The sequence below is a fragment of the Humulus lupulus genome, chromosome 1 (assembly GCF_963169125.1).
Source record: "Humulus lupulus chromosome 1, drHumLupu1.1, whole genome shotgun sequence".
In the NCBI taxonomy this organism is placed as follows: domain Eukaryota; kingdom Viridiplantae; phylum Streptophyta; class Magnoliopsida; order Rosales; family Cannabaceae; genus Humulus; species Humulus lupulus.
In genome coordinates, this window is record NC_084793.1 from 46875525 (window position 1) to 46897085 (window position 21561).

The 21561-nt window shown below is 38.0% G+C and overlaps 1 protein-coding gene across 1 annotated transcript; it reads right to left on the minus strand.

Annotated features, from left to right (window-relative positions):
* Positions 1-13290: 13290 nt before the first annotated feature.
* On the minus strand, positions 13291-20781 carry LOC133792039 (transcription factor BHLH42). Its single transcript, XM_062229950.1, has 8 exons — positions 20056-20781; positions 19684-19938; positions 17414-17510; positions 17147-17161; positions 16950-17006; positions 16271-16844; positions 13978-14909; positions 13291-13872 (listed from the first exon to the last, which is right to left on the minus strand). The coding sequence occupies exons 1-8, from the start codon at positions 20157-20159 to the stop codon at positions 13786-13788; spliced, it is 2121 nt and encodes a 706-aa protein (XP_062085934.1). The 5' UTR covers positions 20160-20781; the 3' UTR covers positions 13291-13785.
* Positions 20782-21561: the final 780 nt, after the last annotated feature.

Here is a 21561-nt window from a genome sequence, read left to right on the forward strand (position 1 = left end):
CTTTATCCCATCTCAACTAACAAACTCCACAACTAACTCACACACTAGTGACCCTCTGCTGCTACTTTCAGGGATAACTGGAGATCCCAACTCCAACTTATATCTAGAATCCCCCCTTCAACACAATATCAGGTCCACATACCCTTCTAGGAACAAACAATTCGAGTTCATCCGTCAAAACTGACCAAACTCCTGAGCTCTGTGGTTCATACTCTGAACCAAACCACAACTAGATCCAAATGACCACAGTTATCATGCACACACAAAGCATATATTGGGCAAATCCACAATGATATACATTTAGCTACCAGATTTAACATCACTAAGTATACCCAGGTCTCAACATGCTTCATACAAGAAAATAAACGGATATTACATACGAATTCAATTTAAACAATTAACCACATAAACTCAATTTGTAAACCATTATGCCAATATTCATCCATATGCATAATAATGTTATTCAGCACACTTTAATCTCAACATGCAATAGTCAAGGGCCCAGCCCCAACAGTGTCTCATGCATATGTCAACTCATTTCTCATGCTCCATATAGATAAGCAGGCAAACAGGGCATTCAAACATATGTTCAAACATGTCAATCAATCATACCAACCAACCCTGAGTCGAGCTTGTCACTGACAGCGAGCGTACATGTTCGGTCGATCTCCAGAACCAATAAACCTTGGCTCGCTCTGATACCAAGTTGTAACGCCCTACCTCCTTAGAGCCGTTACCAAGTGAGTTTTAAGACAAAACAGTGTGCAAAGACTCGCTAACCGAGGTTTTTAAAACGAAAGTGTGACTAATTAAAAGATAAGGCTGTAATCCAAAAAAATGCGTTGTTTCAATAAAACTTCTAGTATTAAACATTTGGGATCCCAAAATAAGGTTTGAAAACTATTTACATCTTGAAATAAGTTTACAGGTGATTAGTTATAAAAATCATAGATTATTACAGCCATTTCTCGAATAAACCCCCAACCAAAGCAGTCGGGCAGGCCAAACATGTACGCGTCGCTTCACGCTCTCCGTACTCATGGCTGGTTGACTCAAATTATGCCCTTACCAGCAACACATAGCACCCGTGAGCCGAAGCCCAGCAAGAAAACTCATGCATCACATAACATATGCAAATTATACAGTTAATCATACCAGATAGTCCACAGATAAACAGGTCAACCATTAGACTAAGCAAACACGGTCGTGCCGCCCTCGAAACCTTACCAAAGCCTGGGGTCTCGGTCCTCACCGTAAGGATATCACATTTATCCACTGGGTCCTACCCTGACTATAAGCATCCCAGCTGCTAAGTGTTACTTCCGGCCCCACTGCCGTTCTCGCCCTTTCGCCGTTCTCGGCTCCATTGCCGTTCTCGGCCTTGCCGCTCTCGGCCTTAGCCGTTCATTGCACTATAATCACACATATAATACATTTCGAAATAATCATTCAACATATAATAATTCATTTAAGGTTATACATTAGCACACAATACAATCTAGGGCCATGCCCTGTAATAACACTATGGGCCCATGCCCTATTCTCGGGTGCTACAGTTTTCTTACCTGTATCCCGAGCTTCACAATGCACCAAAGTCACGAGCACGGTCCTCTAGCACGAGCCTCTCCAATAGCCTAGTCACAACACACATAAAACATCCTTTAATACTAATCAATTCAAAACCACTTCCCGGGACCAATCCCACACTCTCGGGACTCCCAAATTCCTAAAACAAATCATTGGAAACATCTCCCGAACCCCCGGAGCACAAGCTCAAAAATGCAAAATTTCAAGTCCTGAAAATGGCATAGCGTCGCGGCACTACCCAAGAGGGCCGCGGTACCTAGCAAGTCAGAAGCCTCCCTCTGCCCAGAAATAGCCTCGCGCCGCGGCGCCCAAGAACAGGGCCGCGGCGCTCCTACGCGAAACCCAGATTTCTGGGTTTCTCCCTGCATTTTCCCCGAGCTAACACCACTCCAAATCATCCCAAGCAGGTACCCAAGCCCCAAAACCAAATCAAAACCCCACATAAACCATCTAACAACTCAGAAACATCATCAAAGAAACCCAAACACACAATCAAATCCCCAATTCACCAATTGGCCACACATCAACTTTCAATCTTCATACTAACATTCTAAGAGAAAAAATCAAGCTTCGAAACTTAACAAAGAAGTGATAAATCCTTACCTCAGAAAGTCTTGGCTCATGATCAAGTTTAATGGCCTCCCACCCCTTGATCCTCCTCCTAGATTCCTCAATTTTTAGCTCCCTTCTTCTCTTCTTCCTCACATTGCCCTAGCTTCCCTTCTAGCTTTTCTTCTCTTCCATTTATATCAAAGCCAACATATACCCCAATGCCTAAACCGTGTACCCTATAATCCTAGCTGAAAATTGTCTAAACCCTCTGCCAAATGACCATGTTACCCCTCCAAATAATCCTTTCCTAAGTAAGCCATCAAGGGCACTCTAGTCCTTTCTCCTATATTGCAATTCTACCATTTCTTTCACCTAAACTTGTTACTCTCAGCAGTAACTAATGGTTACCCAGGTTACTAAATCACCAATAACCAATAACCGCTAATTCTCTACTTAACCACAAAATTCCCAAAGTACCCCTAGTCTCCTCCCGAGCTGGGTATAAAATCCCGTTGTGACTTTTAAGTTAACTTGCTCTCTAGGACTGTCTCGGCACGTGCATTACCCCTATCACACAAATGGGGTCCCCATGCATATTTATTTCACCTAAACATGCATACTAACCACATATTCATTAAATTCACATAAATTAATGCAGTTAAGCGATTATTGCCCTCCTGGCACACTAATCAAGGCTCCAAGCCTTATTAGCAAATTTAGGTCGTTACATCACAAGAGGAGTAAGCATATAGAAAGGAAGTATCACATTATTCGAGAATATGTGGCCAGGGGAGATGTGAAGGTTATGAAGATTGCATCTAAAGACAATCTTGCAATCCGTTTACAAAGAAACTACCATAAGCTACATTTGATAAGCATATCAAAGAAATGAGATTAGCAAAATTAAGGTATTAGTTTCAATTAGTGCAAGTGTGAGTTTGTTAGGGTTTTATGCCCTAATTAAAGTCCAATTTCTTTGTAATCTCATTTATTATCAATAATAGAATATAAATCATTTTTTGACTTGGTCAATCACTTTGCTCACATGTTTGGTTTTCATGATTATTTGTTTAATATAAACTTCTATTAAATCCTGAGCATATAGCTAATCTTATTTATAGTGACGTAATCACAGTGGAATATAAATATGATTATATGTTCAAAATAAGTTAGTCCTAAGATTAGTCAGTGCACAGGATTTACACTGACTTGCCAATCTACAATATGATCTACTTACATATTACTGTGTTATGTTATTTCCAAAACATTAGCAAAGTAGATAAGATCGGATGTATTTGTTACATCAGACTGGACCAATATTGACAGTTGATAAGATAAGTAAACATATCGTTATTATCTATTATAGTCATATCATATAGTTGACCATAGGTCAATTCATTCTGAGTGGTTAGTATTCTAACTGATTGTATTATTTGAGTTCTTTGACTTGTTCGTTACCAGCTTACCCTACGGACTAGCCCACACTTGCATCTTGGGAACTCGGTAGTGTAATTGAGTAGGAGTGTTAATCATAGATATGAACATCTACAGCTTCTGATGAAAGAGTGAAACGATAGTTTCCTTTTAGTTTGGTTCAAGGTGTTAAATGATAGAGATCTCATTTCAGTAATTAAATTAGTTTACTGAAATATCATTTACAAGGAACTAAGTCTTTTAAGGAAAAAATACAATGAGGGGTAAAACGGTATTTTAGTCCTATCTCATTGTAGACTGTCTATAGAGGATTGAGTGACAATATTGGTTGTAACAATGGATAATTAATAGCGTATCTATATTTGTTATAAAGCGTTCTATGAATTCAAGAGTGCAATTCCAAGTCTATAGTGGAGTCACGAGGAATTAATAAGTTAGTAGATGTAACGCCCTGGTTACCCCAGAATAGTTACAGCAAACAGTGAACTGAAAATTTGACCTGCTACCCGAGTCCTTTGGTTAAAAACGTGATCTAAGTGTTATTAATAGGCTAAGGTGAAGAAAACAATAAAAAGGAAGGGATACATTTCATTAAGTATATAAACTGCTCATGAGCCATTCAAAACGTTTACAAGTTGTTTATAGTACAAAATGGTCGCTACTGTTTTAAATTTACAATCCCCGCCGACCTAAGCGGCAAAAATAGGGTAAACCCTCTAGTCCCTCTGAGAACTCCTTGGCCGTGGTGGTCAAGCGGCCGCATATGTACACAACACCACCTAAGCTCTCCACTCAAGGTTGGGTGAGCTTCTCTTTCCCTTTACCTGCACCGCATAGCACCCATGAGCCAAGGCCCAGCAAGAAAACACAATAAAGCATGATATAATATCAACAATGATCATAATAATCATTCAGGACTATCAGTCCAAAACAGATAGGTGACAGTAGAAAAAGTCACGAAAATGGGTACAGCTCCCTTTAGCCATGTGACGGTAGGGTCACCAGGGCTTAATTGATAAGTTATCCTTTCATAAGTTTGATCAGGATAGGTGTATGGTGAATGGTCACCAACATAACCTTCCCTATGACCATAGAGTCATAACCTTGGAACGTCGTTCCCTAGCCATGTGACAACAGTCACCGGGGCCTTATGCCCTGGTTCTGAGTACTAGTCTTAGACTAGCCATGCGCTTATAAGTTCATCGACCTTAGGGTCGGTCCAGAATTAATTCCATAGAGCCATTCAATGCAGACATCGATTAGATCTAATCTTTATTCGGCCCTGCGTTTAGAATGCTTATGTCGTTTCTGACCTTTAGATCAGTGTCCCTGACTAGTCAGTGCCATATACAAGTAATCAACATTCACTAGCATTTAATATGCAATCCATGTCCACATATATCAATCAACATGCCTCAATAACAAACCACGCATGTCATACACATATACAGGGTGCAACTGTATTCATACACTGTTTTCTTACCTCTGGTTCGAGTGAAAATTAATATAAGAACGACCCCTGAGAACGATCAATCTTTTAATTCCTTGAAGGCCACCTAGTCATAACCAAAATATAGGATTCAGCAATGAAAATGATAAGCAAAGGTTCCCAAACCAAAACCTAGCCTCCGAGACATCGAATCCTACTAAACCGGGTAGTAGGATCGATCCCGAGGCCTAAGGCTTGAATCCCCAAGCTAAAAACACATTTCTGGCCAAAAATGCCCTCATGGACCACGGCTCACCAGAGCCATGCTGCGGCTCACCCCTCTGACAGAGCCATTTCCCTCACAAAAACGCACGTAGGCCGCGGCTCACCATAGCCATGTCGCGGCCCTTTACCAAAACCAGCAAGCACCAGCTTGCTTCTCCTGCGTTTTCCCTCGGAACCAAACCTTCAAACCAGTTCCAAACCTCTTCCAAACACTCAATCCAACCCCTAAACATCATCTATATCAAACCCTCATCAAAACCCAAGTTAAACATCAATCAAAACCTCCATAAATCCAAACTATCCTCAACAAAACCATATGCTGAAAAACTAAAAGAAAATAGAGTAAACCAGAAAGTTAATGGCTGAAACTCACCTCAAACTTGGAATTAAATCCCCTTCAATGGATGAACCAACTCTATAAACTCAGCCCCTTGATTTCCTAGCTTGAATCCTCACTTTGAGCTCAAAAACTCCAAAGGTGAAATGAGAGGGAATGATGTACGGGATGGAGAAGGAAGACCCTGTTTTTGTTCTGTTTTTCTACAGCCATCTAAAGGTTCATATACATCCAAACCAAATGACCTAAATGCCCTTAGGTCACTTAAGGTTTCTAAAATCATCCCAAGGGTAAAATTGGTACTTTCCACCTATCTCGTTAATCATAATTAACGCTCTCCAATTCCTGCTAATCTCAATAATCTCAAACACCAATAACTCATATCCTGTTACCCTATAATTCCTGGTAACGCTCTAATCATTGAAAACACCCTGAGACTCACCCCGAGCCCTGAGCTTAAACCTATTATGACCAAACCGATAAATTATATTTAAAGATCGTCTCATGCCGAATAACTCGAATCAATACACATTATAATATGGCCCCACAATATATATCATTGACGTGCAAACAAATATACAATTATGCCCTCAACGGGCCAAATTACCAAAACACCCCTGTAAACAAATGTGGACCCACATGCATGCATTTAACATCATATTATAATATAATTCTCATAAACATGCATAAATTCATTTAATGGCATAATTAAACAGTTATGGCCCTCCCGTCCTACTAATCCAGCCATTAAACCATATTAGGGATTCCGGGGCATTAAAGTAAATTTATTTGTTAGATTTATGATAACTTATTGGAGCTTGATTTCATAGGCCCATGGTCCCCATTGTACCTTGGATAAAATCATCTAGATAGTCTCAATTAATTGATTTAATCATCAATTAGAATTATCAAAGTTGACCAGGTCAATTTTGGATAGTTTCACAGAGTTGTGTAATTTTGAGAAGAAAAGAGAAATTATGGCAGATTTATTAATTAAGATAAATTGGTATCTAAATTAATAAATACGTTTAAATCAAGGTTCAAATTATAAATAATTAATTTGATAAAGGATTTAAATAATTATTTAATTAATTAAATCAATAGAAAATAATACAGGCCTTGATTTTAAGTCCAATGGGCTTATAATCAAATGGGAAATTTCACGGGCCTATAGCCCATGATAATTTCGACCTAGGACTTCAAAATGGCTATTATTTTATTGATTTTTTAATTAAATTAAATGGCCTAATTGAGTCTATAAAATGAGTGCTTAGAGAGAAGTCAAAACATAAGTTTGATATGTCACAAGTCAGATTTTCTGATAGTTTTAGATTCTCTCTAAACACAAGTCATTTTCTAAACCTCTTTGTTATTTTCTCTTCTTCTCTCTATATCTATCTCATGTGTTGAGAATTGCCCACACTAGTCTAGGTGGTTCTAAGGATACATTGGAAGATTGCGAAGAAAATAAAAGATCGGTTCAGTTTCTTGATAATACTATGCGACAGAGAGGATACAAGAGTTAAAGAAACTGAAGGAATGACTCTTTAATTCCGCTGTGTATATTGTAAGTATTCTATTCTTTGTTTCTCTTTGAATTCAATTTTAGAAATATGTTTTAGGCTATCTTGTATTAATTTTTTTAATATTAGATATACATGAAAATAAATAAAGATCCTGTATAAGCTTTTCCAACAAGAAGGCCCTCTGGAGTACACCTGTTGGTACAACACGTATAAGCAGCTAACCATCACCCAAGAGCTGGGGTACAGTTGTAGAGGCGCCAGCTTGAAATAGTTAAGTACTTTGACGAAGAAGGGGTGAAGCGGCAGAGCCCTGCCATATTTGATTATGGAGTCACTAAAGGCCACAAGCCCTTCGGGCAGCTCAGACGTGCGATCCTCGCGCTTTGGGATTATGAACTTGAGACCTGACGATAGCTGATGGGCCTTTAGCATATTGGCAAGTTTAACGCTAGTAAGGGTAGACCTGCTCGCGTCTTCGGAAGTGTCGAAAGTCCTTTTCAGCATCTCGAGTACCTGGACAGAGACATGCAATTTGTGAGCTATAGACTTTCTCAAGGCCCTGGAAGATCCCCTACACATCTTACATCTACCAGCACTCTACTTGACCCTAGGGCGTAAGACCGGGGGCAGGGGAGGAAGCGTGGGGGAGATCATAGAAAGAAACTCAAGTTCAATGGATTCACAGTTAACGCCCTCAGGGAGGGGACCCCTATGACTAGAAGACTCATCACCACAGAAGGAAAAAGGCTCGAGGGGCAAGTTTTCCTCTAGGCAGGCGATTTCAGAAAGGCGATCCTGAAGGACTGATTGTAGCTAGGAAACGTACGTCGCATGTCATGGGGAGAAACCTAAACCCTCATCACTAGTAATAGATTCTAGTTCCTTCTCCAGGCCGCGCGCCTTCTGCCTGAGGTAGGACAGTCTCTGTAGGTACAGCATTCGCACACCCCCACGATTAGAGGGTCTGCGAACGTTGGCCTCTGAGTCAGAGGATGACAACTCGATGAATTCAACATTAGATGAACCTTCGGGACACTTCCTAGACTCCATGGGCCAGCTAAGACTCGAGGACGTATGTGTGTAAGGATAACCCTATATCTACAACATGAGTATGAGGGGTATAAGAAAAGGACCTATGCGTATGTACTTGAAGGGCCATAGGAAAAGAGAATGACAACCTCTAAAGAATGGGTGCATTACAGCCAATGAACCTACCCTCGTATAATAGATAAAGGAAACATGCGTATCATTGGAGGAAGAAGGTATACCTGGGTGTGTATGTATGGATCTACAGGTGTGCGAGGACAAACTTTTGCGAGTGTAAGGTCGGCCGAGTGACAAGAGAGGGCGGGTCCTTAGCAGCAAGAGAATGCCTAGCGCCACTACAATGCAAACTTGATATGAAAAGACATAAGTAAAAAAAAAAGAAAAAAAAAGATGAATAAATGAAAAGGGGCGAAAATTACCACAAGAATGCTTCTATGGAGGATAGAACCTTGGAGCTCTTGGAAATGACTTAGAAGGAATACCACTAGGCTAAACAAGTTTTGGTGTGGAGAAGTGGGTGCAAGTCTTCGGGTATTTATTAGGAAAGTCAAGGCTTCCTAGCCATTGGATCAAATCTACATGAATGGTGCAAATCAAGAGCATTGGCAACCTTGGGATCTGTGTTTGGAAATGGTTGGCCCTTATTCAATCTTAGGGACACACTTGGATCATCACAAAAGTTGGTTGGTTTTTGTGTTTCTTTGGACACTATAAAGAAACACACCATCCAAATTCACTTTGTGTTTCTTCATGCAACATTGGATGACGCACCAAGGTTGAGCCTCCCAAAACTTGCCATCCATATCAAACAAGAGAAGAAGAAAAAGTCTACAAGGACACTTAAAAGTGTACTTATAGACTCGGGGGCAAGTGTGAATGTGGGATAATTTCCCAGGAAGAATTTAATGTAGAGATCATCATCGAAGGGTCATATGCTTAGCCATTTGTAAACTGTCTCACAAGCCGTCACGACGAACGATGAAATAGCCTCGCTATATGAGAACCAAGGATACGTAGGTGCCATGACGCCCTTGTCTCGCATAGCGAGATCAAAGCCACAGGGCCGCTATGTTCGGGGTCATGGACGTAACCCCTCGCCCAAGAGAAGCCTTCCATTAGTTGGTCCACTGGGAGGAAGGCCTTGTATATGGAGGCATTTCGCTATGTGGAGAGTTACCTTCCTAGATGCCTCCAAGTGAGGCCAATGCTATAGAGGGCCTCGCTACGCGAGGCCTGACCTGCCTACAAGGCTCGTTGCGTAAGGGGCCGAGGCATGAGGGACAGCTGCGATGCGAGGGGCTGAGGCGTGAGGGGCCGAGGCGCGAGGGACGTCGCGTGAAAGGTCGAGGCGTGAAGCTTGAACACCCGCACATGGAGTCGCTTACTAAGGGTGCCTTGCTGAGAAGACCCGAAGGAAGGTCTCGCTATGCGAGACCCTCGCAAGGCTCCCTGTGCGTCACGCATTGAGGTCTTCGGATGAAGGCACCCCTAAGGGCCAATCTAGCTATGTAAGATCTGGGCTAGGCCCCCTGGGCACCAATGTCACCTGCCAATGGATTGGCCTGTACACATGTACATTTCCAGTGTAACGAACCCCTCACATGGCATGTTTATTATTCATGAAGTGGATATGGTGGTTCGTTTATATATGTATAGCGCACACCTATGAGGACATGACATACATTATATGGCTAAACATCCAGGGGAATCCCATTATACCATAGAGATGAATTCCCAAGATCAACAACACTTAGCCCTGACATCCACGTCTGACAAGTAGTGGCGGTACGAACCCGTACGAAGAGTGGAGGCACTACCTAAGCACCCCCGACCATATGCCAGAGTCGACACCACGACGTCTTGCACCACTACCCTGACAATGTACCTGCGTACGTTCTTGTCCCTAGGGACCACCTTGTATCAGGGGCCAACAGAGCCCATCTATAAATAGGCTTTGACCCCTCAGGTTAAGGGGTTGGAAAATTCTTTGTACGCACAGACAATTAAGGAATATACGATTTTTGCTCCATTGTAGTTTTGCATATTTTCTCCTTTGAGTTCTTTCCATCTTATTCTAAGATATCTTTTGCAATACAGTTTAAGTTTTCTAACCTTATATCGTTGACGAGTTCTCACCGTCAACATAAAGCAATCTGCGATCTCAAATTCCACCATGGAGGCTAAGTACATAGCTGCGTCTGAAGCAACTAAGGAAATAGTCTAGCTAAAGAAGTTTTATTCAGATCTTGGTGTTATTCTAGATATGGATAAAATTGCTTGTGTTATTTTGTGACAACACATGAGCGATAGCCAATTCGAAAGAACCTCGAAGTCACAAGAGGAGTAAGCATATAGAAAGGAAGTATCACATAATTCGAGAATATATGGCCAAGGGAGATGGTAAGGTTATGAAGATTGCATCTGAAAACATTCTTGCAGATCCGTTTACAAAGACACTAACAGAAGCTACATTTGATAAGCATATCAAGGAAATGTGATTAGTAGAATTAAGACATTAGTTTCAATTAGTGCAAGTGAGAGTTTATTGGGGTTTTATGCCCTAATTAAAACTTAATTTCTTTGTAATCTCATTTTATTATCAATAAAAGAATGCAAATCAATTTTGACTTGGTCAATCACTTTTCTCACATGTTTTATTTTCATGATTATTTGTTTAATATAAACTTCTATTAAATCCCGAGCATATAGCTAATCATATTTATAGTGGCGTAATCACAGTGGAATATAAATATGATTATATGTTCAAATATAAGTTAGTCCTAAGATTAGTCAGTGCACAAGATTTACACTGACTTGCCAATCTACGATATGATCTACTTACACATTGTAGTGTTATGTCATTTCCAGAACATTAGCAAAGTAGATAAGATTGGATGTATTTGTTACATCGAACTTGACCAATATTGACAGTAGATAAGATAAGTACACATATCGTTATTATCTATTCTAGTCATATCATATAGTTGACCATAGGTCAATTCAAATAATACAATTAGTTAGAATAATAACCACTCATAATTGAGATTGAATTGACCTATGGTCAACTATATGATATGACAAGAATAGATAATAACGATATGTTTACTTATCTTATCTGCTGTCAATATCGGTTCAGTCCGATGTAACAAATACATTCGATCTTATCTATTTTACTAATGTTCTAGTAGAAAAATAACACTACAATGTGTAAGTAGATTATATTGTAGATTGGCAAGTCAATGTAAATCATGTGCACTGACTAATCTTAGGACTAACTTATTTTTGAACATATAATCATATTTATATTCCATTGTGATTACGTTACTATAAATATGATTAGTTATATGCTTGTGATTTAATAGAAGTTTTATAGTAAACAAATAATTATGAAAATAAAACATGTGAGCAAAGTGATTGACCAAGCCAAAAATGATTTATATTCTTTTACTAATAATAATATGAGATAACAAAGAAATTGAGTTTTAATTAGGGCATAAGGCTCCAACAGGTGTGCTGATGATAACCCGACTATTTACAGGGTCTAATTGGAGGAATGCAGTACCTTGCTCACACTTGTCCAAACATTTCTTTCGCCATTAACAAGCTCAGTCAGTTACTCAAAGCACCAACAACAACTCACTAGAGTGCAGCCAAGTGCATACTCAAATATCTCAAGGGAACAATTCATCACAGATTTCACATAAAACGCAGTGAGCAACTACCTCTAACGTGCTTCTCTGATGCAGACTGGGCTTGCTGCCTAGATGGCAAAAAATATCTTGTTGGATATTGTGTATATTTGGGTGATACACTTGTCTCTTGGTCACCCAAGAAGCAAATAGTCGTTGCTAGATCAAGCACAGAATCATAATATAGGGCACTAGCGCAAGTTGCAACAGAAATCACTTGGCTTCAGTCACTCATGTTTGAACTCAATTATCCTCTACCCACTTCTCCAATTATCCGGTGTGACAACATGAGTGCAAGTGCACTAGCCTTGAATCCTATCTCTCATGCCAGAACAAAACACATTGAATTAGATGCGCATTTTGTGCGAAACAAAGTACTAAACTTGACATCAAATATGTCCCCTCTCATGACCAGATTGTTGACTGCCTCACCAAGGGATTATCACACTCAAGAATTAGGTTTCTGGTTGAAATACTCGGAGTGACAATATCCCCTCTCATTTGAGGGGTGGTGTTAAGAAAGTTGACCACTCTGGCTCTGCATAACTACTAGTACCGAGACCCTTTTATTTCTATTTTCCTTTTGCATTATATTGGCATTCTATTATAGTTTACTTTATGACTTTCATTTATTCTTTTGTTCTTTTATTCCTCTGGGACACCTGGTGTATGATGAGTGGCTCAATCCAAAAATTTTGTATCCTTACCCTACATATATATAGAAGAATATGCCCCAGCTGTCATTGAGCTGAATTTTACGATTCTTGTCTCCAATTACCAAAACTTAAGTCTTATTAGTTTGAAGCAGCATTCTTAATTGCAACATTCTCACACGAGAGTTAGAAGCCAAGAGATCAGCAAACACATGACCAAGCATGTTTTCAGAAATAGAAGCAAAAAGCCAGCTCATTAGGGCTTGATCAGTGCGTAGCCAAACCGAAAACGCAGGATTGGAACGCGAACCAGTAGAAGAAGAGGACGAAGAAGTACCTTCAGTCGGAGGAAGCAATTGAGGAGAAGCAACAATGGATCCAGTAAGGAAACCTTCTAAATCATGAGATCGAACCGTAGACAAGATCTGAGATCGCCAGAAGGCATAATTGCCTCGATCGAGCTTTAACGCCAAAGGAAAAAGCTGAGACATAAACGACAACACGATAGATGGAGCAGGAGCCGCAATCGCAGCAAAACCAGGCATTGGAGAGAGGTCGCCATCGCTGCAGAAACAGTAGCTTAAGCATCTGCCACCACCGCAGGAGTGTAATCTTGAGTAGAAGCAGATTGAGAAGATGAGACGCCATGGATCGAGCAGAGATGTAAGTCAAGAACTCTGATACCAACTCAGATGAGATAAAGAACATAGAAAAACCAGATAAAATGAAAAAAAAAAACTTTGAGAGAAAATTAGAAATGAATGCTCAACAATTGACTTGAGCTGAATAATTTCATTTATATAGATAAGGAGTACAACTCAGAATAAAATAGCTCAGGCACCATTAGTAACAGAATTCTGTTATGCCAGTTCACTCCTAACAGATTCTAACAACTCACTAACAAACCAGTAACTAACTCATGACTCTAGCCATGCTAAGAACAACCTACACTTACAATTACCATCCATAAAATGTTTGAAGTTCAAGCTATAATCAGTGTTTGTAGTAATTAAAAGAATTGTTATTATCTGCATTAACGGGGAAGAGAACAAGTCTTATTATACATTTGTTAGAACTCTATGTTGAATGTCAATGACACATACAATTATACATACACCATCATGTTAGATTTATCCTTGGGCTGGAGGCGACCACAATCTCAACCACAAAGAACGAACAATGTTATTCTACGTACAACTATCTCAATCAAGCTATCTTTTATTTTATAAATCTAAAGCGTATTCACTCAACTATCACTATGCGGTATAATTTGATTTATTGCCCTCTTCACCTCTACTATGCTTGCCTTCCTTCCATTTACATTCTCCTTAACCTGAAAATGAATAATTAGTTGCAGTTCAGTTAAGCAAACAAAATCTTATAAAAAGATCATAAGATTTGCATATGATACTAATGTGGGTTCGTCCTAAAATTGTACCTTGGCCCTTAATTCAATCGAAAAGAATCCATCACTCAATGAAGAATTAACCGTTGTGGTCTCAATCCGAAGATCCTTTAGCATTTGCATGAGTTCAAGTAATAATCCTTCTCTATAAGGGCATTGGAGCTCCAATAACCCGTCATTCTCTATAATCGACACTTGCACCGTTGTCTCTGGCCGAGTTGACGGCGGTGGCGATGCAGACTGATCCACTGACTTGGGCTTAGCTACGCCATGGATTCCTTCCACAATCCTCAATTTCCTCTTCTCCGACCCGGGTTTTTCGACCCGGATTCGATCCACACTAGTCAACCCGCTCCGCTGGTCTTTTAAAGATCCAGTACTACATGTCCTCTGCGGGACCGCTGGCTTCATTGACCGTTGATCAAGCTCCATCAGACGGTTACGTGACTCGAGATCCTGAACCTTTTTTCTCAACTGTTTGACGTACTCGATGGTATCTCCTAATATAGAGGCCTTGTCCATCTTGGTGACGAAAGGGACCAAAGACCTCAATATGATGAACCTCTCGTTGAGCTTCTCTCGGCGGCGGCGCTCCGCCATGACGTGGTTGGCGCTAAGCTCGTCTTGGGGAGTCCCACCTTTCCGAAATGAGCGGGTCGTGGTGTCTCCGGCACCGGCCTTGGGCGAGTTTTCGTCGCGGTACTTGGTGTGGAGGAGTGGTACACTGAAAAGGATGTACTTTAGGAGCCATTGTGATGTGGATTCTGCGGAGGGTGACATGTGGAAGATGGAGTGGTGATCGCTGAGGTTTGTCCATTTGGCAAAAGCTGATTGGGTTGAGTACATGACGTAGCCTGCTGACGACGACTCAGTCCATAGGCTGGGCTGGTTTTGGAGGATGGCGGACACTGTTTCGGAGTAGTGAGTGTCTTCATGTGTTAAGTCCTCCAATGGATCTGTAGCGCCTGCATTAAAATATATATATATATATATCTATTAACTTGCCGTAGAAAAGTGATTATAAAAAATGGTACACCTTAATACAATAAGACCATATGTGAAGATAAATTATGGGGCCTATTATTAGTGGGATTCTCATTGTTATATGTTGCAAAAACGTCAAGTATATACGAATATAAGCCAATGCAATTCCCAAGGAATACTATTTAGCTACTAGCGATAGGTAAGTTTTACCACAAAAATATATATTGGTTTTGTTATCTTTTTCTGAATATAGCTATACATTTTTTTCTTTCCTTCGTTCAAGATACATTAGCTTAAAACAGTGTATTAGTATAGTATAAGAAGGAAAAAAAAAGCTATTGTACAGCTTTGTCGTAAATTGATGTGGGGAATCAATAATAAAATCCAAATGAGGCTACGTAGCTTTATAGGCGCGTGAGTTTCTTATATACAGGTTGGGAAAGGGGACAGGGGCGTGTACATAATTTGGGTACATCTTTTCATCCGCAGAGCGCCGAAAGGGTTCCTAATAGCTGAGACCTAAAAGTCACTTTCCATGGTTTTGTAGCTTTATAGGCGCGTGAGTTTCTTATATACAGGTTGGGAAAGGGGACAGGGGCGTGTACATAATTTGGGTACATCTTTTCATCCGCAGAGCGCCGAAAGGGTTCCTAATAGCTGAGACCTAAAAGTCACTTTCCATGGTTTTGTACGCAATTAATAGATAAACTTAGTTATAAGAGTGTTCTGAAACTTAGTGCGGTGGTCTCACAAATTCTGGCACGTGAGAACTGGTCTATGGCATAATAGGCTAACTCCAGCGCCACTACTACTACTACTACTACTACTACTACTACTACTACTACTACTACTACTACAGTGTACAACTCTCACTTTCTTCTAGATTAAAACCTCGAACGACAAAAAGCTTAAGGGAAAAATGTCAGCGAGTACATAATCATACTTAGATTTAGTAATAATATTAATGATAGAATATTGCAATAGGAGCGAGTATATAAGTATTTAACATCACATATTAATAAATTGATAATTGCTATAATGATATATACATTTATTAAAATATTTCATTAATTTTTTTGAACAAATCATATTTAATTATTAATGTATGATTTACCAGACATGTAATATATATATTAGTCATTGATTTATAATATTATTGAGAGAGATACAATTCAATATTGAGTCCCGTATCGCTTACTAATTATAAAGTCAAACATCTGTTATAAATTTAGTTTAAACATCTAAGTGATTAGTATTTTTTATTTTATTATTCTATAATTTTAATATTTAATTATGTCATTCGTGAAAATAATATATAATAAAAAAACTACCAGGTGCATACCTGAGGATGGTAGCAGAAGCCCAATATTGGTTGTCGGGTCTGGTAGCAGGGGCCACCGTGGAGTGGACTCAGCCGGGTACGAGTCAGGTTGACACAGGTGACGTTCGCTCTGGCTCACAGCCAACAAGTGAAAGTCCGAGTCCAAATTGTTGGACCCGTCGTCGGGCGAGCCTAGCCTTATATCTTCCGACATATCGAGCTGCATTAACTCACTAGGCTCAGCCGGTACAACCGCCTCCCCGGAAGTATTTTGGGCCGAGATGGGCCCTCCTCCGACGTTGCTGCGGCCTATTTCGGCCTCGGAGTCTGATTCGGCGGCCTCTTCCTCATCCATGTCATCGTCCTCTTCATCTCCCTCGTCTTCTTTGGTTTCGTCGACCACGCCAGTCGCCGCTCCCGAGTAAATGGCGGTGGTCATTGGCTGAGAATGAAATCTAGGGTTGTCTGACGTGGCCGGGTTTGAAGTGGATTGCTCCGAAAGTGCTGGTTTCGACGGGAGAGAGTTGGTTAGGTGATGATGGTGGTCTATGAAAAAAGTCTTGGCATGTTGGATAAACCCAAGGTCTTCTTTAACCTACAATAAATCATCAAAATTAGATTTTCTCTGAAATTTTTCTAAATTTGTTTCATATACGTTTAGTACTCGTAGTAGCTAGTGGTGACATGTATGTATGCGTACCCTTTCTGTCGTGCCAAATTCTACCACGCCGTCAAGTAGAGGAATGCACACCACAGTCTGCAAAATTTTGTCACATATTAGAGGTTTTGTTTTGCACCTCAAAGAAACAAAAATATTAAACGAAAAATATTGATATAGAAAGATAATGTATGTTTACTATGAAATAATTGGATGCAACAAGAGTTTAATATATGTACCTGTACACCGGCACTCTGGTGTGGAACAATAGCGCCCATGCAAAGAAACATAAGGGAAACGTATGTTAGTTGAGATAATATTTTGTATTCCATACCATATTTTGTAATTTATATATATATATACTAAAAAAAATATTGTACTACAAATTACAAAAAATACATAATTTACAGAAGAAAAAATATATTTTTGTCCAATATATTCTGATCAGATTTGTTATTTGCAGAAATATTAATTATTGTAAATGGTATCTATGTAAATATTTATACCTTGGCTAGAATGGCTCTAGAGAAAGTTTTGCTGTCAACCTCGTTTGCACCGGTGAGCCATACGTGCTGCCTCCTTGAATATGCTTTTCCTGGCAACCTACATAACTCACATGTACAGTACTAATATCTTAATAATTTGGTGTATAATATCCATCAATGAAAGACGTACGTACGTGAACAAATATATGGATCATACATGTATATATATATATATACGATAAGCATACTCAAATAATTAATTAATTAGAATTAATAATTACTTTATGAAGATTGATATCAATATGTATCAACATATATTAGTTATTTCTTAAATCGGTGTCCTTACATAATTAAGTAATTAAAGGAGATACAACAACGCACTACTATCAATCTCTCATGCGTGTTAAAAAAAAATTTCGAGTATATTAAATATATCTAGGATTTCACCGTGTCTCAAAATCATGTTACTAATTATACACACATATAATCTCACTAGATATCAGGAGGGAGACAAACTACGAGCAGTGATGAATTTTGGAATTTACAAATTATTACACTCTCAAAATTTTGAGTTTTGGCTAACTTAGAGACAAATGTACATACATATATATATGTATGTTTGAGTACTCCCATTGTTTTTTTAAACTAATTAATGGGGTGAGTGTGGTAATATTTATTTATATATAATTTAGGTATATAAGGCAGGGACACATCCAATTAATGCTGCAGAACGTGGTCGTATATATGTACTGATCGAACTGATTAAGATAAACTTTTGTGTAATAATCTTAATTAGTTTATCTTAGCATTATAATGTGTGACGATTATAGAAATGAATACATCTGGTTGTGGATATGTCTTTTTCCCAAAAGGAGAAGCTTGTAGATATTTATATGATATCATCATCATCCATGTAAAAATTTTACTTGGTCATCTCCCAAGAATATATTCCTCATAACAGTCTTCCAAACTAGGGAACAACTATTAATTAGAATTTGTCAAAAGGCACTTTAGATATAAATCTACTTAAACAATATATAGATCTCTTGCTCATTAGTTTGGTCGAAAAGAAACAATATATAGATCTACTTAAACTATATAAAATTTGTGATCTTGTCGAAAATAAAAAAGACAGATGCTTTTCACCTAACCACGTGTGTCCTAAATGCTATAAAAGTCAGTATTATAAAGTAGTATGAAATATATAATATAAGACTATATATAAGTGTAGCATAACCCTATATATGTCTCTAATGTATAAAACCTTATATGAGAAACAAACAAGACAACGGTGCCTTAATTGTTTTTGAAAACTAAATTAAAATCTTAAATAATAATATAGATTTTGGCACATCAACGCCCTCATTATTATAATGCTAACTATAATATTAATGGCTAGTTATAAATTTCACTCACTATAGTTTTGTTAGCAGTTTCCTCATATATGTTTATAAGGCATTTATAACACCCCCAACTGCTCCAATTTTTCATTTCCAAGTAGATTATAGTATACTGTTCACTGAGAAATAGAATTCTCTCATTTAAATGTTACTTTTCATTTTTCTTTATGTAGAAATAAATTTATATGATTAACACAGTGTATTAAATGTTTGTGTCTATGAAAAGAAACATAATTTAACTAAACTTTAAATAAGAGAGAAAGCAAGTGAAATAGTTTCTGGTATCGATGTGATATAAGCTATTTCTTTGATGATCATAATAATAATACACCGTTAAAAAAATATTATATTGGTGCTTTTACTTTTTCTTTGTGATCCTATTATAAGAAGGAAAAGAATATTAATTAATCAAATATATTGAATAAAAATATAAAATTAAATATTAAGAACATTAACAAATCATACGCAAAATGATGTGTTATTTTCATGTAATAACATATCATAATTGAAATTGTGTAATTAAAAATAATGATACTATCGAGGTAAATTTTTCAATATTTTGATATTATATATATATATATATATATAACCTTCATTGTATCCTAGTATATCTCAAAAACATAAATAATGAACAACTAATTCATTTTGAAACAAATTAAGTAGATGAAAATCAAAGAGAATAAATGATGCTGAGTGTTACTATTATCTAGCAATATATGACGTGATAACCTAACAATACTCTATACTATTTATTAAATTAAAATATGTCGACCGATTTTAAATTGCACTAATATCACAGTATCAGTATGACAACCCCTAGAGGCAGTCTTTAGCAATTCTCATAAATGATATATATATATATATAGTTGTATTAATACTTAATTAACTTACCCTGAACCAGGAGAAAAAGAGAAAGAAACACACATTAAGTAGAACCACTCAGACTCTGTAAGGTCCTCCGGCGATAAAGCGGCACAAGGCCGGCGTTGTGGCTGATTCGTCTCTCCGACGGACAGCGAGTCATAAAGCTCTCTAAGCTGTTGACTTCTCTGAAGGGAAGCCTCCTCAGCGCTCACTTCCATTGGTTGAACCGTTTTTCTTGTCTTGATTGCTCCGTTGTAATATCCATCTGCCCATACTAAGATCCTGATCATATATATCAATCACCATAAAACTAATTACTAAGTAGCCTCTTGTAATGATTAATGTATTTTGCTATAATTTGAAGTAATAATCATTATGTTTTTATATATATATATATACCCTTGCTGAGGACATAATTGCCAGAAGAGACTGTAAGTCCATTGAACTGATTGCACCGCCGTCTGCAACATACTTTGGAGCCGGCTACTCGGCGGTGCAGCCATTCTTGCTAAGCTTTTAAGTACTGACTATAGTACTATACTGATCACCCTCTCTCTCACTCTTTTTAAAATTTAATTTCTTGAACTTTTAATTAATATAAAAAATGGAAGTTGAGGAAAGAAATTTAATTGTGGTTCAAATTCTAATCATAAGTAAAGGGAGTCCATAGTAGAGAGGGATAAAAGGATGGTTGAGATGTTTGAGCTAATGATCAACAGCTTGGTGGTGGAGAAAAAGTATAAAATGAGGATATAGAGAGAAGAGAAAAAAAAAGTAGGTGAGAGAGAGAGAAGGAAAGATAGTTACCTAAGATGACTTTGAGGAAGATTTACGTATGATCAGAGTTGCCCAAGAAAATACTACTCCCTAATATATGAAAATCCCAAAAACAAAATTTAATAAATAATGAAGGGATCATAAGATAGAACGTTGGGTGAAGTCAAATGGAGAGAGAGAGAGAGAGATTTGTTGAAAAGGATGTTATAGGAATTCATTTAAAAAAATGTTTGGTTTTTTTTTTGACTGGTCGGTCTACCGGACGGTACATATAGGGGTCATGCTGGGTTGGATGCGAGAAGATTTTGTTAGATATGATTTGAGTTTTTTTTTTTTTTTCCCTCTCTCTCTCTCTCTATTGAGGCATTGTGTGGATTTGATTGGTATTTGTAAGGTTGAGAGGTAAGAAGTAAGGACAGAGAGAGAGTAGGTGATGGGGAGACTGGGAGTTGGACTTATAAATTTAGGAAAGAGAAAATAGCATATATATGGCTGGCTACTGTTTGATTTGGAATGATCATTCCATGCTACCAATAATTCCACATCCACTTGTCAAACTTATTATTATTATTATTATTATCAACTCAGCTTTCTCTTTCCTATTCCCAAAGTAATATGAGACTACCAGCTAGTGTTCCCTTGTTCCTCAATTAATGCCCTTATTTATTTTGTTTTATTTCTCCTACCATTCCTGTGTCTATTTCATCAAAGGAAGGCTACCGTTTCATTATTATTTTTTTCTTCTTTTTTATTACTATAACTCCCGAATTCAATTAAAATGATAAAACACCTCCTTAAACTCAAATAGTTCAAGAAATTTTTTGAAATTAAATAATAATGTAAAGTCAAATCATTCCAGCAGCTACCAACTCATATCTTCTGTGGCATTCAAAAAAATTTACAATCCACCCAATTCAACTTGAAAAAACAAAATCAACAAAAACACAACGCTAGGAAAACCCATACATTTTTCTAACCCGCCGAATGTAACCTAACTAGCCAACTTAAGTTTTTCCTTTAAATATTTTTTATTTATAATTTATATTTATAAATTAGTTGGTGACAACTATTATCATTTGACTTTAAATTTTATCGTGTGATGTTAAAATTTTATTCAATTAATAATTT

Excerpts from the sequence above, each read along its gene's own strand:
- LOC133792039 (XM_062229950.1), bottom strand. The coding sequence starts at position 20,159 with ATGGCTGCACCGCCGAGTAGCCGGCTCCAAAGTATGTTGCAGACGGCG. Across the intron at positions 17,511-19,683 it reads TCTTTTTCTCCTGGTTCAGG|GTTGCCAGGAAAAGCATATT; the intron begins GTAAGTTAATTA and ends TGAGTTATGTAG. Across the intron at positions 14,910-16,270 it reads GCTTCTGCTACCATCCTCAG|GCGCTACAGATCCATTGGAG; the intron begins GTATGCACCTGG and ends ATTTTAATGCAG.